General features: G+C 48.0%; 1 protein-coding gene across 2 annotated transcripts in view; it reads right to left on the reverse strand.

Annotated features, from left to right (window-relative positions):
* LOC138815844 (protein bassoon-like) overlaps nt 1-24,638 on the reverse strand; it is a 72,714-nt gene that overhangs the window by 21,130 nt on the left and 26,946 nt on the right. For both annotated transcript variants that reach the window (XM_070005218.1, XM_070005217.1), the window contains exons 2-4: nt 13,311-13,719; nt 4,354-5,229; nt 624-1,217 (exon numbers count right to left, since the gene is read on the reverse strand). In XM_070005218.1, coding sequence (XP_069861319.1) covers nt 624-1,217; nt 4,354-5,229; nt 13,311-13,719 — 1,879 coding nt within the window. The remainder of the gene's footprint in view (nt 1-623; nt 1,218-4,353; nt 5,230-13,310; nt 13,720-24,638) is intronic.

Genomic DNA, 24,638 nt, shown 5'->3' on the forward strand with positions numbered 1-24,638 from the left:
TTAGATGGGCTCTAGGCCAAATGTTCTCCACCCATGGTTTAAAGCCTACTAATGACCTTATCTCTCTGGCATTGAAGGATTTACAGGTGCCATGGTAAGCCCCAAGCAGTCCTAGACCTTCAGTGAGAAACTTCAACTAGATAAAAGACCATCCCTAGGTCCTAGCTGCTCACTCTTGTAATCCTACCTATGCAGGAGATCTGATGATTGAGGTTTGAAGCTAGCTATGTCAGGAAAGTCCATGAGATTCTTAGCTCCAATGAACCACCCCAAAGCTGGAAGTGCAGATGGGGCTCAAGTGGTAAAGCACAAGAGAATAAAAGCTCAGGGACAGTACTCAGGCCCTGAGGTCAAGCCCCAAGACTGGCACACACAACAACAACATAAAAGAGCATCAAACTCAGCAAAGCATACGGGGTGTCAGACTCAAGACCCGTCTTGATCTTGGAGTCACTGGGCCTATCCAAGCTTAATCTAGGCTTTTCTTTTTCTGGGGTGTCCCTGCTCTCCTCTATAGCACCCACAGTCTATACTAGCTGTACCCCTCAGCCCTCCAGGAAGAGAAATCCTATCCCAGACCGTCCCATCTGAAAGCTAGGTTCTCTGGGAAGTAGGGAACTGACCTCTGCTTCCCCTCCCTTGGGGGCTTCTAGACCAGCCTTGATGACAGTAGAGACAGGTTCTGTCCTTCTCACCCCACTCTTTCCTTTAGGAGTTCCGGGGGGCATGGTGGGCTCTGGAGGTGGCTTCGGCACAGGCTCAGCTTTTGCAGGGACTCCTGTCTTCTTTTCCTGGGCACTGCTTGAGGTCTTGCTGGGTTCAGAAGCCCTGGGTGGCTTGGCCTGGACGCTGGCCTTGGTAGGCACGGGGCTGGTCTTGGTAGGCAGGGGCGTGGCCTTGGTAGGCTGGGGCGTGGCCTTGGTAGGCAGGGGCGTGGCCTTGGTAGGCTGGGGGCTGGCCTTGGTAGGCTGGGGGCTGGCCTTGGTAGGCTGGGGGCTGGCCTTGGTGGGTAGGGGGCTGGTCTTGGCAGTCAGCGGGCCTGATGGCTGGGCCACAGCTGGTGGCCCTTTCTGCTTCAGAGGGGCTGTTCCAGCTGCACGAGGCGGGGTTCCCGTAGGGGGCTGCTGTGGGGTGGGCAACGGCAGTGGAGTCGGCTCTCCCAGCCCACCCTCCAGTAGCCGCTTAGTTTGGCAGTTCAGACAGAGCCACTCTGTTTTCTGCAAGGAAACAGAAGGAAGGGTGATGAAAAATCACCAAGACCAACACCAGGCCCTGGTGGCTCCTGCCTAGAATTCAAGCTACTGCAAGCGGCTGAGATCTGAGGAGTGTGATTGGAAGGAAAGTCCATGAGATTTAATCTCCAGTTCAACAGCAAAAAGCTGAAAGTGCAGCTGTGGCTCAAATGGTAGGGGATGGTTCCCAGGCTCTGAGTTCAAGCCTCAGTACTTGCACAAAGTCGGGAGGAGTGGGGAGAAGAGAGCACACAAGGCACTAGTGGTTCGCGTCTGTAATCCCTGCTGAGACGTGAAGATCATGGTTCAAAGCCAGCTCAGGCAGGAAATTCTGTGAGACTCTTATCGCCAATGAAACACCAAATAAGCAAGAAGTTGAGCTATGGCTCGTGTGGTAGAGCGCTAACCTTGCCAACCAAAGCTCAGGGACAGTGGCTACGCCCTGAGTTCAAACCCCAGGATGGGCACAAACGAAAAAGCTTCTTGAAGTTGACTCATTTCCCCTAGCCCCCACTGGTGACTGGGTAAGCCCCTGACCCCCACCTTTCGGCTGCAGACTTGCCCCGGAAGCAATGATCTAACTGAAACAAGGGCACCTTGGAAGCGTGGTATGGATTAATTCCAAGAACACAGCCCCTACAAAGACCTGCTTACCTGAGCTGAAGGTAGAACCCTCAGCAGAGTATTTCACCTACGATCACAAGCTTTTTGGGACTTTGCTCCCTCACAGCTCTATTTATGGAGGCAGCCAGGTTGCAGAAAAGGCTGCCTGGTGGCTCTGTTGCTCCTAGTTCTGCTATAGCAAGCAGCAAGAAAGGGAGGGCAGGAGGCGGTGTGTGAAGTAAAAGCTAAAAATAAGCCCTTGACCTGGCTGCTGGAGGCCCTTCTCTTAGCTCTCTGGGAGTTGGAAGAAAAATGTACAAGGAACTGGGGCTGGGAGGGGTGGATCCAGGAGAGACCTGGCCCAGGTCCAGGTCTTCTGAGCGATAGATGGAAGACAGGCTATGTCAAATGTCTGTGACGAGGGGCTGGGACACAGTTGCTGAGCTCCTAATTTTTTAATTTAGTCTCTTCTGATCCACTCCCAAACCAGCATGCCCCTACCACCACCCTTGATCATCTATCTATTCCCTTTGTCTTCCAGATGTGCAGATAGCCAGATGGAACTTGGTGGCTTAGAGTATCATTTTAGGGTGAGAAAGGGAAAGGGAGTTGAGAGAGGAATAGCTCACAGGAACAAGGCACGCCAGCTAGTATACTTTGTAGACCCAGAAAGACCAGATAGACTCTACTGGATGTCGGACATCTTCCCTGGACTGCTTGCTATTATCTGAATAAACCTGAAAGCCATATATTCTCTTAATTTGTGGAATTAAGAGTGTGCCAGTCTGGTTATGTTGACCCCATTCTGATCTATACTCTGTGGCCAGCTTCCTGGCCCTGTACACCCTCAGCTCCATTGCTAGACTAGAGGGAAGTGAATGCAAACCTCCAGACAAAAAAAAGAATAGTCAATGGGGCTGAGGATATGGCTTAGTGGTGGAGCGCTTGCCTAGCATGCATGAAGCCCTGGGTTTGATTCCTCAGTGCCACATACACAGAAAAATCTGGGAGTGGCGCTATAGCTCAAGTGGTAGAGTGCTAGCCTTGAGCTCAAGGACAGTGTCCAGGCCCCGAGTTCAAGCCCTAGGACTGGCAAAAATAAAGGATGCCCAGAAGTAAGGACTCAGATACTGGATCACAGGCTTGGATATTCTGATCTGTCCTGCCTCTGTGTCATGGACAGATGTCAATGTCCCTTCCTGTCCCTGGACATGCCTGAACTCCCCTTTTCTGTACCTCTCCTTCCATAAGAGAAGTCCTCCCCAGATACCTCCAGTGTGTACCCTTGTGTCTGAGCTAGGCTCCCCTCCTCCCCCAGCACTTAAATGTGTTTATTCCATGTATTGTGTTTTTCATGAGACCCAACAGCTTGAACACACTACAACATCCCTTTACACGCCCTGTAAGGGGCTTGTGGAAACTCTTCCCTCTCATAGCCACCATCTTGCATAAGCATCTGCAGAATCACACCTGGTTCCCATGGAAACCTAAGAGCAAGTATTATTGTCTCTCATTCCCCATGGGGGAAAGACAGGGCTCTCTAAGATCACTAAGCCAGGAGCATCCTAAGGATGATCAGAAGCAAGGCAGCTGCTGGCTTCACTGGAAGCCCAGGTTAACCCCACATACCACAAATGGCAGACCTTTGGCCTAAAGGAGGCTCAGCTTCTCAAGGGTACAGCTGGAATCTTGGCAAGTGATACGAAGAAACTGGCACTGCAGCTATAACAATTCTAATTCTACTAATTCCCTCCACACGATTTTGCACAGAAAGTTAATTAAAAATTAAGCCAGAGGGTACTATTATCCTTCAAAAAGATAAATCGGTAAAAAAAAAAAATTGTTGGAATCAACAACTCTTAATTATGAAATGACTCACTTAATAGCACTATGGTTACTTTTTTCCAGAGGAAGTTTCAAAAGAAAAAAAAAAGGGATGGGATTCCATTTTATTGCTTCTTCTATCTAGAAATCAGGGGAATATATAGATCGTGCTGGTCCTGGGCTTGAACTCAGGGCTTGGGTGCTGTCCAGAGCTTTTGTGCTCAAGGCTAGTGCTCTACCACTTGAGCCATAGCTCCACTTGTACCAAAATGGAAAGCCTGAATACAGCCTGCAGCATGATGTCTATGCTAAGTGACACTAAATGCCTGCTCTCCCAGGGAGGGGTGGCGTTCAGAGGCAAGCAAGACAGATATGCTGCCCTCTTTCTGTGAGGAGAGATACCGGGGAATGGGGGATGACAAGAGCATCTATTACTGTACACTAAAGATTCCTCAGTACCATACACAGAAAAAGCTACAAGTGGCAGTGTGGCTCCAGTGGTAGAGCGCTAGCCTTGAGCAAAAAGAAGCTCAGGGATAGTGCCCAGGCCCTGAGTTCAAGCCCCAGGACTGGCAAAAACAAACAAACAAACAGACCAGCTCTCTTGAGTTCTTTCTTGCTCCAATGTTCTTCTTATCCCAGCCCCCACTCCCCACCAAGGTTTAAGGGAGCAGGCTTGGCCCCCATCTCTTACCTCCACCAGGTGGGGTGTAGGGTTAAAGCCACACAGGTTGCATACTTGGAGCTTGCAGGTGGTGCAGGTGTTATAGTTGGCGGGGTCCTTGCCACCCACGTTGAGCTCGGCTTGGCACAGTGGGCAGAGGACCCTTTCCTTCGGCGTGGTCTTTGGCTTGGCAGCAGCCTTCGATGCTACCGGATGTTCTGCTTTGCCAGGCTTTGGACTTGCTCCTCCAGGTTTTGCCACGGCTCCAGGTCCTGATCCGGGACCTGTTTTAACCCCAGGCTCAGTCTTGGCTCCAGGGGCTTGCCCAGGCCCGGAACCTGGGGGTCTCGGGCCAATCTCCTTGCTGGCATCACTAAAGACAATCTTGGGTGGCCCCTTACTTGGGGAAGGCTGACTCTGAGGCTCAGCCTCCGGCTGCACAGACATGAGGGTACTGGCCTGGGTGAGTATTGATGCGCCAAGGCCTAAGATCTTCCCAGTTAGGCCCTCCTGGGTCTGCTCGCCAGCACCAAGCCCAGAGGTCACTGTGGTGGCACTTTTGCCCGAGGCCTCTCCTGAAGGTGGCCTGGGTTCAGCTGTGGAAGGCTTGGTAGGGAGAGGGGGCTGAGGAGACACCCTTCCCACCTCTGGAGGGCCAGTTGCTTGGGCAGGCCCTGGCACTGAAGTGGCCCTGGCTGTCTCAGCCTGGCGGGGACTAGGCTGTGGTCCCCCTGAGCCCCGAGATCTCTCTGGTTCTGGCTTCCCCAGGGGCTGTTTGGCTGGGGAGTGGGCAGGAGACAGAGCTGGGGAGTAGAGCTGCTGCTGGCTCTTGGAGCGAGGTGCGGTGGTCATGTCCATTCCCAGAGCCCTTTGCATCTGACAGTTCAGACAGAGCCATTCTTTGACCTAAGGAGAGAAGCAATGCTGTCAGAGTAGCCAGGATTGGGATACTCACGGCCGAGGGGAGGACAGGTTTATGGAACCTAAGAATGTGTCCTCTTGGGCTGGGAAGGTGGCTTAGTGGTAGAATGCTTGCCTAGCATGCATGAGGCCCTGGGTTCGATTTTTCAGTACCCACATAATAAAAAAAAAAAAAAAAAAGCTGGAAGTGGCACTTTGGCTCAAGTGGTAGACTGCTAACCTGGGGCACAGAGAGGCTCAAGAACAGAGCTCAGGCCCTGAGTTCAAGCCCCAGGACCAGCAAAAGAAAATAAAAAGTGTAATCTCTCGCTCTTTCAGGGCAACAGGCTTCCACTATTCTAGCTGTGGGTTGATTTCATCAGGTGGGGGTGCTTTTTGGGGTGATGCTGCCTCGGTTCTGGACAGAGGTGAACAAAGACACACAGGCTAAACCTGCAGCACTCACCACCACCACCTTCCTCTCTCCAGCCCCCAAGCTGTGTCCCAAGCATCTCACCTAAAATAGAACCTCTTCAAGAAAACGGCTTCAACCCCCCCTTAATGACTCATCTTCCATCCAGATGGGCACAGCTATTTCTATCCAGCCTCTTCCATTCTGAGTCTCGACTGCACCCTATCCCCAGACTCTCCTGTGGCCTGGCTCAGGTAGGCAGATTAGGCATGTGAGAACTTTCCAAGGAAAGACACTGAGAGAGAGAGAGAGCTCTTGGAACCCAACAAGACTTTCCCTTTTTTTAACCAGTCCTGGGGCTTGAACTCAGGGCCTGGGCACTGTCCCTGAGATTCTTTTACTCAAGAGTAGCGCTCTACCACTGGAGCCACACTGCCACTTGTAGCTTTTTCTGTGTATGGTACTGAGGAATCTTTAGTGTACAGTAATAGATGCTCTTGTCATCCCCCATTCCCCGGTATCTCTCCTCACAGAAAGAGGGCAGCATATCTGTCTTGCTTGCCTCTGAACGCCACCCCTCCCTGGGAGAGCAGGCATTTAGTGTCACTTAGCATAGACATCATGCTGCAGGCTGTATTCAGGCTTTCCATTTTGGTACAAGTTGAAACATCATAGAAACCACTCATAAAGGAGCCCTCCCTGTTGGTGTCAAATTCAAAGGTACCTGAGAGGACCCCACGGATGAGTATGACTCCATCCCTTTCTGGGCTGTGAGTCACCAGCCACGATCTCAATAAGAGACACAAACCGGCAGCAAGGTCAGCAGGCCGCTGCAGGTGGCTCACATCTGTCATCCTAGCTACTCAGGAGGCTGAGAGCTGAGGATCATGGTTCAAAGCCAGCCCATGCAGGAAAGTCTGTGCGACTCTTAGCTCCAATAAACCACTCAGCAAACCGGAAGTGGTGCTGTGGCTCAAGTGGTAGGGCACTCACCTTGAGCTGAAGAGCTGAGGGACAGCGCTCAAGCCCAGAGTTCAAGCCCCATGACCATCCAAAAATAAAAAAGAGGCCAGCAATGTTATCTCCTCAATTCTTTCTATATTGCTCTTCTCTCCCTCCCAGATCTATCCACTGTGTCCTAAAATATACCGAGGACCAACTGGTTTTTCCCTATACTTCCCCTCAGTGCTACTCCAGTCTAGGAAAGGCTGACCTCCCTTGTCTCAGCCTCTTCAAAACCCCTGGAATCCTCAGGGCTCCTCTCTTGGCTCCTCTGACCCTTCTCTCCTACTGGAAGGGCTCTCCAGGGCTCTTCATCCTCACCTCTCTTTCTCAAAAGTCCTTGGCCCTTCCCTCTGAACTTCCACTGAACTGACCCTCTGTTACTGTAGCTAACCCATAACCCATGAGGTCGCCAACCTGATATTGTCAAGATCATCGAATGGTACATCTAAGAACTGTATATTCCATATATGTAAATTTTACCTATAATAGTTTTGTTTTTTTGTGTGCTGGTCTTGGGGCCGGAACTCAGGGCCTAGGCACTGTCCCTGACCACCACCTCCTCGTCCTCGTCCTCATCCTCCTCCTTCTTCTTCCTTCTCCTCCTTCTCCTTCTTCCTCTTTTTTTGCCAGTCCTGGGGCTTGAACTCAGGGCTTGGGCACTGTCCCTGAGCTTATTTTGCTCAAGGCTAGCACTCTATCACTTGAGCCACAGAGCCACTTCCAGCTTTTTCTGTTTCTGTGGTACTGAGGAACGGAACCCATGGCTTCATGCATGCTAGATAAACACTCTGCCTCTAAGCCACATGCCCAACCCCTCTGAGCTTCTTTTGTTGAAGGCTAGAGCTCTACCACTTGAGCCACAACTCCACTTCTGGCTTTTTTGGTGGTTATTTGGAGATATTAGTCTCACAGACTTTCCTACCTGGGCTGGCTTCGAACCACAGTCCTCAGATCTCAGCTTCCTGAGTAGCTAGGGTTATAGGTGTGAGTCACTGGTACCCAGCAGCATGAGCTAACTTTTTATTCTGTTGATAGTATCTTCTGATATACAAGTATATATTTTCATGAAGCCCAATTTGTTAACTATTTTTTTCTTTTGATGGTCATTTGATGGTCATTCCTTAGATGGTCATAGCTAAGAAAGTTACTGCCAAATTCAATGTTGTGAAGGTTTTGCCTTGCAGTTTCTTGTAAGAATTTTATAGTTTTAGCTTTTATGTTTAGGTATTTGACCCACTTTGGGTTGTTGTTGTTGTTGTTGTTGTTGTTTTTTGGCTTGAACCCAGGGTCTGGGTTCTGTCCCTGAGCCTCTCTGTGGTCAAGGCTAGCACTCTACTACTTGAGCCACAGCACTACTTTTAGCTTTTTCTGTATATGTGGTACTAAGAAATCGAACCCAAGGTTTCATGCATGCTAGGCAAGCACTCTACCACTGAGCCACATTCCCAGCCATTTGGGTTAATTTTATATATAAGGCTGGTATAAGGTAAGGGTTCAATTTTATTATTCTGCAGGTGGAATATTATCATTATTATCCAATATTCTATTCTGTAGTACCATTTGTGATTTTTCCCCCCAAAGCAAATGGGGCTAGGTCTCCAACTCTTTTGCTCTAGAATGAACCAGAATAAATCAAAACTTCAGAAGATTTAGTCTCCCTGTCTATAAATGGGGGAAGGGTTCCTCTGATCTCCTCCACCCCAATATCCATGCAGTGTTAATATGCAAAGTATATGGATGGCCTCTTTGACTCTGCAGACGTGACCCACTAAGGAAGAGGAAACTTTCCCTCTCCATAGCACACTGCTGTCCTTCTAACACCTGCTCCTCATTTCCATCCCGCCCAAGTGGCAATGTGGTCTGGAGGGGGGCAGAGGAAAGGGGACAAGGCTGCTGGCTACAGAAGAGGGATCTGTGCAAAACTGACAGCACCACCCCCGAGCCATCTGGTGCCCTGGCCCTTGCCGGGAAGGAGTGGGCTGCAGGCAGTAGAAGGGAGAGGCTCAGAGCCATTGCTTCGGCTCCTTCTCCACACCACCCACTTTGGATGCCTGCCTAGGCTTAAAGCTTGCCATTGGGTAGGGTAAGGACTATGGTGGGTTAAACATTCCTGGCTTGGTCTCAGCAGAGTCTTGGACTAGACCAGGAAAGGTTAAGACCTTGCCTATACCTCAGTAGTTTTCTTTACAGGGGATTAGAGCTGGGCACTGGTGGCTCATGCCTGTAATCCCAGCTACTCAGGTGGCTGAGATCTGAGGGTTAAGGTTTGAAGCCAGCCCAGACAGGAAAGTCTGTAAGACTCTTATCTTCAATTAGCCACTAGAAAACCAGAAGTGGCGCTGTGGTTTAAATGGTAGTGCGCTAGCCTTGAGCTGAAGAACTGAGGGACAGCACCCAGGCCCAGAGTTCAAGCCCCAAGACCAACAAAAAAAAAAAAAAAGAGGGAAGGTTTCTTGTAGGACATGAAAGATGTACAAACCCCAAAAAGAGACAATTCCCCTCTCCCAAGGGCTTCATTGCTGGGTTTCAAACAGGGGAAATTATTTACCTTCTGGAATAATCCACAAAGAAATGGCCTCCACCAAAAACAGTGAGAGGCGTAGGCCAGTTCTTCTCACTCCTGGTCTGTGCACTACCTAAAGTTAGACACTAACCATGGGTCTCTCTCTCTCTCTCTCTCTCTCTCTCTCTCTCTCTCTCTCTCTCTCTCTCTCTCTCTCTCTCTCTCTCTCCCCTCATAAACCATATGGGGAAACATTCCATTTTCCATGGTCACATATCCAAAGACCCAGAGAAGTTTCATCAGTGGTCTCAGAGGCTTTGAAAGCCTCTATGTCACTTGAATGGGCCTTTGTCCCCAGATCCCTCCCTCTGTCTAGTGGGAAGCAATGCCTCTTGCTGGCATGCCCTGGACACAGCACCCAGACTGCTAGGCCTCCTCAACCAGTGCCATTACCATAGTAGCCATTCCAGGTACATTTCCTACCCAGACAGGATCTCCATATACTCCCCTGTAGCTACTGTCCACAGTTCAACTGTACTAGGAGTGGTAGTACCCCCTAACCTCTTCTTATTCCCCTTGGGCTACATATGGGAAGTAACTGACATGGGAAGGGAGTGATAGAGTTGAGTTTCCTGCCCCCCCCCCCCGTGACACCCGGACACCTGACTTTACACATGTATAGAGCTTCAAGCCAAGCAGTAGTTCAGCTCAGAGACACCAGACCATTTCTAGGAAAGCCTTCTTGGCCAACATAACGTCAAGGTAGCCATGTGGAGAACAGATGTGGTCTCTCAGGACAGATATCACATCCAGATGTGTGCACCAAACCTCCCAGCATGTTTTCTCATCACGAGGAAGCATGTCCAGGGAAGGGAATCTGCTCTTTGCGAAGGGACAAAGGGTAATAATGGCTCTAGTTGGAAAATGACCCGCTGCCAACCGCTCAGGAAAATGTGTCAGAGGTTGGTATTCTTTCACAGGAAGAACACCACTGAATTCGGCCTAGAGGTCCCAGTAGAATAGGGCATCTAGCTAGGCTCTGGTGCCTTATACCTCTAATCCTAGCAACTGAGGAGGCTGAGATCTGAGGACTGTGGCTTGAAGCCAACCTAGGCAGAAGAGTCCATGAGACTCTTATCTCTGAAAACTACCAAAAAGCCAGAAGTGGAACTGTGGCTCAAAGGCTAGAGCCTAAGCCTTGAACAGAAAAGCTCAAGGATAGTACTCTCAGTTCAAGCCCCAAGACCAGCAAACCTGCTGCAGAATAGGCAAGGCTAACAATTCCCAAATTGGGCGCCATGGAACAATAGCCTCTAATATACTTCTAATTTATTTTTTCCAGTCCTGGGGTTTGAACTCAGGGCCTGGGCACTGTCTCTAGAGCTTCTTTTTTGCTCAAGGCTAGCCACTCTACCCCTTGAGCCACAGTGCCACTTCTGGCTTTTTCTATGGATGGGATACTGAGGAATCGATCCCAGGGCTTCATGCATGCTAGGTAAGCACTCTACCACTAAACCACCTTCCCAGCCTCCCTAATATGCTTTTTTGAAAGCAAATCTGGGAAAGGCTGCCAACTCCAGCCTTGTCTCAGAGCTCTTAATGCTCCTGAGGATGCTAAAAACCTTCAGATAGCAAAGGAGCATTTCATTTTGTCCAGCCCTGCAGTTGTTTGAAGTATTTGGCTGAGAGTTCTGCTCATTTCCCAAAATACTGTGAGTCTGCAGCAAGTCTAAGGCCCTTTCTTCTCCTGGACCTGAGCCTTAGGCTTCCTCCCAGCACAGAGGCAGATGGACTGAGCAGCTCCAAGGCCCTCCTACTCTACTGTTTTTCCAAGCACTGTTAAAGGCTGGCTCCTTTCCCACCTCACTGATGTTCCTGGGCTTGGAGGAGCCTGGAAGCAGAAGCTATAGCATGTGAAGACTGTGTTGCCCACCAGTAGCCTGTGTTTCCATGAATGGTATCCCATCCACCATCCAGCAGAGGCTACAGCATGAGTGAGCATTTCAGGGAACCTGGAACCAAAAAGGATGAGACCAGCACAAGAAAGAGATGCCCTACAGAGAGACATGGAGCACCGGATCAAGCCTTCCTATGCATGAGAGATCAGATGCCTCTGCCTTCTAAAGTGGTAGAAACGCACAGAGTGTTTGGGGCTGGGAAGGTGGCTCAGTGGTAGAGTGCTTGCCTAGCATGCATGAGGCCCTGGGTTCAATTCCTCAGTACCACATCCACAGAAAAAGCCGGAAGTGGTACTGTGGCTCAAGTGGTAGAGTGCTAGCCTTGAGCAAAACCAAAAGAAGCTCAGGCACAAGTGCTTAGGCCTTGAGTTCAAGCCCTAGGACTGGCAAAAGAAAATTAAAAAAAGGAAAGAAAGAAACATACAGAGTGATCTTCTCTGGCCTTCCTCATACTGCCAACACTTACCTAACTGATCAGGGCAGGGATGTGCCTATTTCTAATCACAGATGCAATAATCACGAGTGTGCACGCCTCCTCAGGAAGCCTCCACACTCTAAGAGCAACTCTAAATGCACTGAGTCATCCCTCCCCACACCGACAGCTCCTTCCTCACAATCTCACACTTATCTCTCTCCCAAACCACACATCCCACACCCACAGTACCTCCCAGCATATATAGACCCTGACCTGTGAACAATTATTCTCACTTAGCACTCCCCGCCCCCCCCCCCCACAGCTCACTTCCCAACATGGTCCAAATGGCTCCAGCTGCTAATAATCCCAGAGGTGCCCATAACCACTCTCTGTCCTATCCCAAACAGAGCCATTCGAAGAGAAATAGAGGCTTTGGAGTTGCCCTCACAGGAGCTGGAGGAAGCCAACCAATCTACTGCAGTCATTTCCAATGAAATGGCCCAACTCAGCCAATGCTTTGGTGCACTCAGCCTCCAGAGCACCAAAGACAGCCTACAAGGGGTTGGTTAGGCAGCCTATGGCAATGCCAATCCCTGGGTGTTCCCTGAGCTCTTCAGCTCAAGGCAAGCACTCTACCACTTGAGCCACAGCACCACTTTTGGTTTCCTGAGTGGTTTATTGGCGATCGGAGTCTCACTGTCTTTCCTGCATGGGCTGGCTTTGAACCATGATCCTCAGATCTCAGCCTCGATGACAGGCGTGAGCTACCAGCACCAGGCTGGCTAGCTTCTTTACCACCACAAACTCTTCAGCTAAATGGAACTGAAACCTAGAGGAGGCTTCCCAGAATGCTGCTGGAAAGTGATTTTGGGGGGGAGGGGTCTGGCCTAACACTTGCTCCCAGAATCAGCCTCCCCCTCTCTGAGGGTCAAAGAGAGATGGAGGCCCAAGGTCAGGGAAATTTGTCTCCCTTTAGGCTCTACTGCTACCTAGACACTCTTCAAAGGAGCAACCATTAGTAGAAGTGCACTTGACCCTTTGGCCCTCTTCTTTTTGTGTATATGCCAGTGCTGGGGCTTGAACTTAGGGCCTGAGCATTGTCCCTGAGCTTCTTTGCTCAACACTAGTACTCTACCACTTGACCACAGCTCCATTTCTGGCTTTTCTGGTAGTTCATTGGAGATAAGAGTCTCACAGGTTTTCCTGCCTGGGCTGACTTCAAACTTCAATCTTTAAATCTCAGCCTCCCAGGGCTGGGAAGGTGGCTCAGTGGTAGAGTGCTTGCCTTGCAGGCATGAGGCCCTGGGTTTGATTCCTGAGCACCACATACACCGAAAAAGCTGGAAGTGGCGCTTGTGGCTCAAGCGGTAGAGTGCTAGCTTTAAGCTGAAGAGCTCAGGGACAGCGCCCAGACCCAGAGTTCAGGCCCCACAACTGACAATCAATCAATCAATCAATCAACCAATCAATCAATAAATCTCAGCCTCCTAAGTTAGCTAGGATTACAGATGTGAGACTCTAGCTCCTGGTACCAAGGCCTTTTTTCTAGGCCAAACTTGGACCAAGGCGGGGGAAAAAACAACCCAAACAGCTACTCTGGGACTCTGCCTAAGCGTTCAGGGTAAAGGAATTCCTTAGGAGCTCTGTAGCCTCTGTGCTTATCAGGAGTGCATTAGATGCTGATGGTGAAGGGAAATGACCATGAAAAGGGAACTGATGGAAGAAGAGAAGGCAATCGAGAGAGGCATGGTAACCAGATGTGGGTAACGTACAGAGCCCACACAGAGTGCTTACCTGGGTGAGATGAGGGTTGGGATTGAATCCACACTGGTTGCATACCTTGCTGTGACACTGGGTACAGGTGTTGAAGTTTGGCTGGCTGGGGGTTGACGTGAGATCCGAGGTCTTGCATATAGGACACAAGGTACTGCTGGGAAGGGGAGCAATCTGGGGAACTGAATAGGGTGACGTGGGGGTGCTGCCTCTGTCCGGTGACACTGAAGGAGACCGGCCTGATCTCTGTGTCCTACTGTCTACCTGCAGTGTCCTGCGGGGACCATCGGCCTCCTGGCCTGCTGGACCTTGTACCCTTGTCTCTCGGGGACTCTCTCGGCCAGGAGCCGTGGCAGAAGCTTGTTTTAGGGTGGAGGAGGCTGGTTTCTGGCTACTCAGGGGCTCCTTGGGGTCCACTCGCCGAGATACACTGAAATGACATTGAAAAGCCTGTGTTAGACATCCATCTTAGAGAAGCAGTCTGCAGAGGTCTCTACCAGCTGAGGGTGACCCCATCTCAAGCCCCATCATCACCCTCCTTCTGCCCAGTAGTAGTACCCCACCAACATTTGCTGATAAGTATCTCCCATTTGAACCCCAGCACCAATGGTGGATTCTGTCTGACTCAGTAGGTCTAGTGTGTGTGTGTTGGGGGAGGGAATCTGTGTGTGTGTGTGTGTGTGTGTGTGTGTGTGTGTGTGTGTGTGTGTGTGTGTGTGTGTGTGTGTGTGTGTGTGTGTGTGTGTGTGTGTGTGTGTGTGTACTTGACCTGGGGCCTGAACTCAGGGCCTAGGCACTGTCCCTGAGTTTTCTTTTTCTTTATTTGTCGGTCATGGGGCTTGAACTCTAGGCCTGAGTTCTGTCCCTCAGCTCTTCAGCTGAAGGCTAGTGCTCTACCACTTGAGCCACAGCACCACTTCTGGTTTTCTGGTGGTTTATTGGAGATAAGAGTCTCATGGACTTTCCTGCCTGTGCTGCCTTTGAACCATGATCTTCAGATCTCAGCTTCCTGCGTAGCTAGGATTACAGGCATGAGCCACCAGAGACTGGCCTGTCCTTGAGCTTTTTTGCTCAAGGTTAGCACTCTACCACTTGAACCACAGCTCCACTTAGGGCTTTTTGGTGGTTAACTGGAGGTAAGAGTCTCATGGACTTTCCTTCCCAGACTGACTTTAAACCATGATCCTCAGGTCTTAGCCTCCTGAGTAGCTAGGATTACAGGAGTGAGTCACTGGCACCAGGCTTGAAGTCTGTATTTTTAAAAAGCTCCAAGGTCCCAAGGTCATGTCAATACCTGGGACTATGTGTTCACAAGCAAACTTTCCTTCTGGAACCCTCTAGCTAGCTTAATGCCCAACCAAGTTTATCAAGCTAGAACGAAGTCTTTTTGTTGTTGTTGTTTTTGGTGCCAGTCGTAGGGCTTGAACTCAGGGCCTGGGCACTGTCCCTAAGCTTCTTTTGCTCAAGGCTAGCATTCTACCACTGGAGCTACAGTGCCACTTCTGGCTTTTTCTGTGTATGTGGTACTGAGGAATTGAACCCAGGGCTTCATGCATGCTAGGCAAGCACTCTACCACTAAGCTACCTTCCCAGCCCCAAGGATGAGGTCTTTTATGAAGCCTGGTATTTTTCTTGCAAAGCTGTGTGTGATCTGAGATCCAGCCCTTAAGTTAGGCCCAAGATGCCTGATGCCTCACTATCCATCCTAACCTGGCCTAGTGACAGAGGAGCCTGGAAGTTGTCTAGTTCCTTGTGGTAGAGGAGAAACACTCATGCTTAAAATCCAGACCCTTGTATTCCTCCTCCTTTGACCCAATTTCAAGTTCCTTTATGTCAATTTTCCTCCCTTCCATTTGAAAGAGGCTAAGCACAAAAAGTGAAAGACAATGCTTAATATGGCTTCCCGGAACTTCCATACTTTCTTTGGTCTCCTAGCTCCTAGCTACTAGGAGACAAGGCAGGCTTGCTAAGAACTACTTCAGAGGCCCAGCTATACCTATCGGTGGAAAAGCCTGCCCTCATCCCTACTGCCCTAGAACCCCAATCTTTGTAGATAAGGATGCTGCCAGCTGAAGGCCATTGCTTGCCAGAAAGATTCAGGAGCCAGCAAGCAGGGCATTTGGCTTTCAGAAGGGAGGTAAGAAATCCACAGAAAGTCAGCCACTGGTAGCTCACGCCTGTAATCCCAGCTACTCAGGAGGCTGAGATATGAGGATCGTGGTTCATAGCCAGTCTGGGCAGAAGAATCCATAAAACTCCTATCTCCAATAAACCACCAGAAAACCAGAAGTGATGCTGTGGCTCAAGTGGTAGAGCGAGGAGGAGGAGGAGGAGGAGAAGGAGGAGGAGGAGGAGGAGGAGGAGGAAGAGGAGGAGGAGGAGGAAGAGGAGGAGGAGGAGGAGGAGGAGGAGGAGGAGGAGGAAGAGGAAGAAGAGGAAGAAGAAGAAGAAGAAGAAGAAGAAGAAGAAGAAGAAGAAGAAGAAGAAAAGAAGAAGAAGAAGAAGAAGAAGAAGAAGAAGAAGAAGAAGAAGAAGAAGAAGAAGAAGAAGAAGAAGAAGAAGAAGAAGAAGAAGAAGAAGAAGAAGAAGAAGAAGAAGAAGAAGAAGAAGAAGAAGAAGAAGAAGAAGAAGAAGAAGAAGAAGAAGAAGAAGAAGAAGAAGAAGAAGAAGTCGTCCATGGAAAAATGACCCTTCGAAGATATTCTGTTATCAATCTTCTAAGGAATTGAGTAGTGGGGGAGAAATGCACTCATGACTTAATAAAGACTTTTCTGGAAAAGAGAAACACTATTAAACAGCTAACACTCCTTGCAGCAATTACGGATAGCATGCACCTAGCCATTCAATCACAGACCTGCCTCTTTCTTCAGTGAGACATCAAATGTTTGAGTGGAACCCCTATGTGTCATCTTTAGAATGAGCTGTAAGGCCCAGGATTATGTCCACACACACTTACAACCTGGGCTCCCTTAATATCTTTCAACAAAGCAATTTCTAAGTACCCTAAATGAATAGTTCTCAAGTGATTACATTTGTTGTGTTCTCATTTAATTTGTGGCTAGAATTTAAAAAGCAGCCCTTGAACAGCCAGGCACTGGTGGCTCCTGTCTGTAATCCTAGCTATTTCGAAGGCTGAGATATGAAGAACACAGTTCAAAGCCAGCCTAGGCAGCAAAGGTATCTCCAATTAATGACCAAAGAGCCAGAAAAAAAAGTAGAGCTGTGGTCCAAGTGGTAGAGTGCTAGCCTTGAACAGAAAGAAGTTCAAGGACAGTGCTCAGATCCTGAGTTCAAGCTCTAGGACTTGCACCAAAAGACAATCAAACAAACAAACAAAAAACTCATACAAATGTCCATATAATGGACTCATGAAGAAGAGCCAAGTTATGGGAGTTACATACCCCAGTTATGTCCACTTCACCTGAGTTTGTTTAGCAACTAAGAAGCTTTAAAAAACATGACTCCAGGGGCTAGGAAGGTGGCTCAGTGGTAGAGCGCTTGCCTTGCATGCCTGAGGCCCTGGGTTCGATTCCTCAGCACCACATAAGCAAAAAGAAAAAAGCCGGAAGTGGCACTGTGGTTCAAGTGGTAGAGTGCTAGCCTTGAGCTGAAGAGCTGAGGGACAGCGCCCAGGCCCAGAGTTCAGGCCCCACGACCAGACCCCCCCCCAAAAAAAAAAGAAAAGAAAAAAATGACTCCAATAATAAGTATTAATTAATTAATTAGTTATGTCAGGCTTTAGGTCATTAACATTTACTGATCCCTGGATTCGTTCCAGGGTCTATGATAGTATTAATGGTCTGAGGACCATATCTCTTACAAGGCAAGTCAGGTTTCCAGGTATTCATTATATTGTTATTCATTACATCATATACATATTTGATAAGCCTTATATTCTTTATAAACACGTAGTGAATATTTAACTAAAATAAATTTTTAAAAAGTAAATCAGACAGGGATCCAATCCTCTGGGAACCTGCAGGCTAGAGGAGCAACAGATGTACAAACTAATCACTGGAAGGCACAATGCCACAAGTGTCAGCAGAGGCTGAAATATACAAGGTCTGAAAACATGGCTGTTCTTAGCTGGATGCCGGTGGCTCATGCCTGTCATCCTAGCTAACTCAGGAGGCTGAGGTTCACAGTTCAAGGCTAGCCCAGATCTGGGGCTCGTGGCTCAAAGCCAGTCCAGGTAGAAAAGTCTGTGAGACTTATCTATAAACTACTCAGGAAAAGCTAGAAGTGGTGTGCTGTGGCTCACATGGTAGAGCACTAGCCTCAAGCACAAAAAGGCTCAGGGACAGCACCACTCAGGCCCTGAATTTAAGCACCAGGGCAGGCAAAAATAGATCAATAATGAAACAAGATGGCTGTTCTTCCTGAGGTAAAAGGGCAAGTTAGACAGGTCAAAGCATGCTCGGTGGTAGATATAAGTCTTCATTCTCAGCCTCTTTAGCACTGCTCCCTGCAACAGTATGTGTTGAACTACCTGAAGTCTTTGGAAATTTGAAGGGCAAAGGCAACAGAGTCTCTATGGTTTTCCAATAAGAGTGTTTCCGCTCTGTGACAAGGCGAAAAAAAGATAATAGAGATTGAGGATAAAGCAACAGCCGAGACTCATGTCCATGAAATAAGAGGGAGAGAAAATACAGCTAGGATATTCATGACTTTTTGTTAATGGAAATGGAGAATCCAGGGGGGGGGAGCCAGTCCAGGGATGAGAAGTATAACAACAAAATGATCACTTTGAGCTGGTTGGGCTGAAATGGGTGGGTACAGGTGGGTAGGACATCGTGAAAGGGGGTACAGCTTGCATTTCAATTGATATATTGTAGGGCTGGGATGTAGCTCAGTGGCAAAGCACTTGCCTAGCAAGTTCTGCTACCCAATGCCAAAAAAGAAAAGACAAAAAAAACCACAAATAAATAGATAAAAATAAATACTGCACACAATTGAGCTCAACTTATAGCGTTTATATAATACATAGATATTTTTATCTGAGAGTCAAGGATTTAGTTCACAGGAAATTCTTGGGAAGAAAGATTTCCCCCAGAGCAGTGGTCCAGGAAAGCCTCTAAAGAGTATTAACAGTCGTGGGAACAAAAGAAGATTCCAGAAACAGAGCAGCCAGAGAAAGGAGGTCAAAAAGAAAGGAATTGATAGGGTCAGAGAAGCTCTCCGAATGGGAAACACCCAACAATACTATGAACTATGATAAATCTACACATCTGAAGCCAAGAACTCACAGGAGAAATAGGCTGGTATCCAGTCTCTCTCTCTCTCTCTCTCTCTCTCTCTCTCTCTCTCTCTCTCTCTCTCTCTCTCTCTCTCTCTCTCTCTCTCTCTCTCTCTCTCTCTCTCTGTCTCTCTCTCTCTCTCTCTCTGTCTCTCTCTCTGTCTCTCTCTCTGCCAGTCCTAAGGTTTGAACTCAAGGTGTGGGCACTGTCCCCAAGCTTCTTTTGCTCAAAGCTAGCACTCTACCACTTGAGCCACCCTACCACGTCTAGCTTTTTCTGTACTGAGGAATCGAACCCAGGGCTTCATGCATGCTTGGCCAAGCCCTCTACCACCAAGCTACATTCCCAGCTCCAGTCCATCTCTGGACCCTCAATGGTAGAGTTTAGGGTTGGTGACTGTGTACACACAGATATCAGGAACAGCCTGAGGTAAGCCTTCTAGGAGGCCTTGCTTCAAAGGCACTCATCAAAGTCTCCACCGAAAGATGGCTACTGGGGTAGGAGAAAGGAAGGAGGAAAGAAAATGAGAGGGAGGTGTCCACACACACCAGAATCCAGTCCCATCCCAATCTTGTGCATTAAGGTCATGCCTCATCACCACTGAAGCCCCTTTGAAGCCAACACTTTTCCCAGCAGCCTCAGGGTGTCCTGTTTCCCTGAGGAGGGACATAAGGATGGTGTGCAAGGTGGGGAAAAGGACCCAGTAATAAAGCAGGAAAGACATGGAAGGTCAGGCCAGCAGAGAGGAAGGGAGAGGGCAGACATGAAAGAGTGACTCACAGGAGGGCCTGGGAAGGTGGCTCAGTGGTAGAGCGCTTGCCTGGCATGTGTGAGGTCCTGGGTTCGATTCCTCAGCACCACATAAGCAGAAAAATAAGCCGGAAATGGTGCTGTGACTCAAGTGGTAGAGTGCTAGCCTTGAGCTGGAGAGCTGAGGGACAGCGCCCAGGTCCAGAGTTCAGGCCCCATGACTGACCAAAAAACAACAGAAACTCACAGGAGAAACTAAAATGTCCTTAGCTAGAAATAGAAGAGCTCCCAAAAGATGGAAGACATAGAAATTGCCCACTTTCTACCAGTTTTCCTTTCGGCATTAGAGCTATTAACTGCTCAAAAACAATGAGAAAGAGAGAGAGAGAGAGAGAGAGAGAGAGAGAGAGAGAGTGAGTGAGAGAGAGAGCAGTCCTGGGGTTTGAACTCAGGGCCTAGGTGCTGTCCTTGAGCTTTTTTTTTTTTTTTTTTTTTTTTGCTCAAGCCTAGCACTTTATCACTTGAACCACAGCTCCCCTTCTGGTTTTTGCGGTGGTTGATTAAAGGTAAGAGCCTCATAAAATTTCCTACCCAGGCTGCCTTCTACCTGCGATCCTCAGATCTCAGCCTCCTTGTGTTGCTAAGGTTACAGACATAAATCACCAGCATCCAGCTTCAGAAATAATATTTTCTGTCAGTCCCGGGGCTTGAACTCAGGGCCTACTGTCCCTGAGCTTCTTTTGCTCAAGGCTAGCACTCTACCACTTGAGCCACAGCGCCACTTCTGGTTTTTTTCTGTTTAGGTAGTACCGAGGAATCGAACCCAGGGCTTCATGCATGCTAGGCAAAGCACTCTACCACTAAGCCCCATTCCCAGCCCCCAGAAACAATTGTAGCCCAACACAGGAAGATATCTGGGGAAAATGAGAGCCATCAATCAACTCCTCCCTCTCACCAATCCTGATACACCCATGACCACTACTGAGAGAAATAATCCAGACTGTTTTGTTCAGGAGATGGGCTCCTCTCTGTCAGAAAATGCCAGCAAAACCCTAACAAGATGATCCAGGAGATGCTCCAGGAACTAGGTCCCATTAGTCACCCAAAAGGGACTCAGATACCTGACCCATAGTAGGAAGCAAGATGGAGCCACTCTAGTAACTAGCTGGCCCCCCCCCCCCTCATGGAGGGTATGATAGGGTTAAAGTAGACTGGGAAGGAAAAGCAAGCCGGGAAGCATGGAATAGGTTCCAGAGGGAAACCATGCTGTGCTCCACATGGCACTATTCTAGAATATGAACAGTTGAAAGAGAAATGATTCACATTAATAAGCTGTCTTTGTTCAGCAGGAGGAGAGTGAACTTCAGGAGCCGGGTTCTCGAAGTCAGAGCAGCTGGAAGAGGACCCACCACTTCAAACAAGGTTTTGATACATTCATGGATGACCTTTCCGTAATGGGCAATTACAGCTGGACAGATGCTGCAGGAGGACCTTCTCCTTTGTGGCGGTTCTCAGTGGTCTCTATACATTCAAGCAGAGAAGCAGGAAGTATGCAATGGCCAAGGTCTGGCTCCTGGGTCCTAAAGCTCTTTTCTCAAGAGTAAATATCTGGGAAGGTGGCTCCGTGGTAGAGCACTTGCCTTGCATGCATGAGGCCCTGGGTTCGATTCCTCAGCGCCACATAAGCAGAAAAAGCTGGAAGTGGTGCTGTGGCTCAAGTGGTAGAGCACTAGCCTTGAGTTGAAGAGCTGAGGGACAGTGCCCAGGCCCAGAGTTCAGGCACCATGACTGGCAAAAAAAAAAAAAAGAAAGAAAGAAAAAGCCAGAAGTGGTGCTGTGGTTCAAGTGGTAGAGTGCTAGCCTTGAGCTGAAGAGCTGAGGGACAGCGCCCAGGCCCAGAGTTCAAGATCCATGACAGACAAAAAAAAAATTCCAGTTTTCATTCATTTCTTATAAAATGTAGCTCTAGAACATTTTAGTGATCCATTTGTTCATTTGAAAGACAACCCACAGGAGCTGTATTTATCTGAGCTCTTGAATGTCTTTGTGATCTTTAAATTTGAACAACAGCTTGAATGGATATGAAATTCAACATTCACACATTTTGTTCCCTGAGAATTTTGCAGACATAGCCACTCTTCAGCTCAAGGCTAGCACTCTACCACTTGAGCCACAGCACCACTTCTGGCTTTTTCTGCTTATGTGGTGCTGAGGAATCGAACTCAGGGCCTCATGCATGCAAGGCAAGCACTCTACCACTGAGCCACCTTCCCAGCCCAGCCACTCTGTTTTCTATCACTGATTATGCTGGGTCAGCCTCGTCTATAGATATATTAACTTTTTCCTCTGGTTGCAGTAAAATCCGTCTTCTTTTTTTTTTTTTTTGGTCGGTTGTGGGTCTTGAACTCTGGGCCTGGGCGCTGTCCCCCAGCTCTTCAGCTCAAGGCGAGCACTCTACCACTTGAACCACGGCGCCACTTTTGGTTTTCCAAGTGGTTTAGTGGCGATAAGAGTCTCATGGAATGCGGGAGGATGGGAAGGGATGGGAAGGGAAAACAAAGGAGGAGGCTACAATGCTTGATAAGAAATGTACTCATTATCTTGCCCATGTAATTGTAACCCTTCTGTACAGTATTTTCACAATAAAAATAAAAATAAAAAATAAAAAAGAGTCTCATGGACTTTCCTGCCCCGGCTGGCTTTGAACTGTGATCCTCAGATCTCAGCCTCCTGAGTAGCTAGGATTACAGGCGTAATTAAACCAGTGTCTGGCTTAATTCTTTCTTCTTAAAGTTCAGTAACTTAGCCATGCTTTGGGGGTGAATATTCTATATCTATTTTTCCTGAAGTGTGCCCTTTCAGACAAAGTTTATGTGTTCTTTTAATTTAGCAAGCAAATTTTTTCTTTGATCATATCTTTGAATCTTTCTGTGTCTTATTTGTTTTCTTCTCTTCTCTATGGATTATGAATTTTGAATTTCCTTTGCCTTTCTATGGTTCTGGCTGCTGGCAACTCATAGTTTTCCCACCACTTGCTCTATTTTTGTTCAATTTATTTAGCAACTCTAGCTTCTCCTTTTAGGATGACTTTGCTAATCAGTCCAAGAAGGGGGGTTTTGGTTTTGATCTGTGAATTCTGAGCTCTTTGTCCTAATTCTACAGAGGTAAGTTCCTCTTCCAAGGATCGTCCCTCATCCTACATTGGTCTTCTTGAACCCCTAAAAACCATTTTTTGTTAATTATATTTTAGATCATGAGAGTTTAAGGTTGTTTTTTTTTTTTTTGGTCGATCCTGGGGCCTGAACTCTGGGCCTGGGTGCTGTTCTTCAGCTCTTCAGCTCAAGGCTAGCCCTCTACCACTTGAGCCACAGTGCCACTTCTGGCTTTTTCTGCTTATGTGGTGCTGAGGAATCAAACCCAGGACCTCATGCATGCAAGGCAAGCGCTCTACCACTGAGCTACCTTCCCAGCCCAAGTTTAAGTTTTCTCGAAGGTAGCTTTCTGCTTCTTGTTCCTAATTTTTGGTTCATTCTGTCAAGAGCTTAATGAGCAAAAGAGGTGCTATTCCTTAATCATAGTTCACCAGGAAATACTTCATAATCCCAAAACAATGCCATTTTTCTCTGGTTCTCCATCTATGCAAGTTCTGGGTATTCTAAAATATGAGCCTCTTTATAAATCTGAGTATAAACCTTAGCTCTTAATTCTGTGGGAAAAGAGATATACACCCATAAACTACTTTTTAAAAAAAATTTTTCAAGAAATATTCAGAATTCCTGAAGCTCATACAGTAACAAACTTCTCACCACGGGTGATTTTGTCTTCTACCAGTGTGTGCCCTTATCACACCAGACTTATCCCTTGATTGTTACTCTTATTCCCGACCCCAACCCCCAACAAGCCCTATCTAAGGTCTGGGAGCTAGCAAAAAATTTATTTCTTTTTTTGGGGGGTGGGCCAGTCCTGGGGCTTGAACTCTGGGCCTGGGCACTGTCCCTCAGCTCTTGATTAATTGGAGTGATTAGTAGGTGATTAATTGGAGATAAGAATCTCATGGAGCCGAGCGCTGGTGGCTCACGCCTATAATCCTAGCTACTCAGGAGGCTGAGATCTGAGGATCGCGGTTCAAAGCCAGCCCGGGCAGGAGAGAACGTGAGACTCCTATCTCCAATAAACCACCAGAAAACCAGAAGTGGCGTTGTAGCTCAAGTGGTAGAGCGCTCGCCTTGAGCTGAAGAGCTGAGGGACAGCGCCCAGGCCCAGAGTTCAAGCCCACGACCGACAAAAAAAAAAAAAAAATCTCATGGACTTTCCTGCCCAGGCTGGCCTTGAACCATGATCCTCAGATCCCAGCATCCTGAATGGCTAGGATGACAGATGTTGAGCCACTGCTGCCAGCTAATGGTTTTATTATTTTTTTTAACATACATTAATCGTCGATTAGTAAGCAATGTACTTCAATCAACCTCCCTATCTCTACTGCTCTCTCCCATTCCACTCTTCCTTCTTAAAACAATTTCGACAGGTTTACTTATTCTAGTTTCAGACATGCAAACAAACTACAGCACTCATATTCATACACATTTACCTTTTTTCTTAACCCACCCCTTTGCTGAGCCTCCCGGCTTGTGTTAATTAACTGATAAAACATCATTTGTAATTAGACTAGACTTGTAGGAAATGACCCAGCTTCTTTTAGGTGAATCAGACAGCTGTATTCATACCATTCATCTTTGACAAAGTTCTAGTTCAACCAATTACTTACAAATCCCTAGGGGAAGTGATCCAAAAATGGACTTTTTTTTCTACCATGCACCCAAAGAACTAGTTTCCTTTGCTAGATCAGTAGAGGAGAAAATGTGGTAGCTTTGAAGTCATTGTCCTAATATCTTTTTTCCCCCCACTTATTCATCAAACTTGAATAACAGCTCATCAGCTGTTACTGTTTCCTAAAGGAGACAAGGCAGGTAGGGATTCCTGCTGAGAGACAAAAGGGCCAGAGGAGGAAGAGAAGACAAGCAGGTGTCTAGGCTAGTCACTACCCAAAGCTGAGAGCCAGGTTAACACCTCTGTGAAAAGTTCTATCTAACCTCCTAGCCTTTCAAGATGACACTGATACCTGGGAATGTGGCTTGGTGGTAAAGTGCTTGCCTAGCATGCATGAAGCCCTAGGTTCGGTTCCTCAGTACCACCTAAAACAGAAAAAGCCAGAAGTGGTGCTGTGGCTCAAGTGGTAGAGTGCTAGCCTTGAGCAAAAGAAGCTTAGGGATAGTGCCCAGGCCCTGAGTTCAAGCCCCAGGTCTGGAAAAACAAAAGTCCTTAATTTCTAAGACTGGGTCCCTCATTTCTTCTGATATTTCAG

Source organism: Dipodomys merriami, unplaced genomic scaffold, assembly GCF_024711535.1.
Source record: "Dipodomys merriami isolate MVZ:Mamm:240054 unplaced genomic scaffold, mDipMer1.0.p SCAF_672, whole genome shotgun sequence".
Classification (NCBI taxonomy): Eukaryota; Metazoa; Chordata; class Mammalia; order Rodentia; family Heteromyidae; genus Dipodomys; species Dipodomys merriami.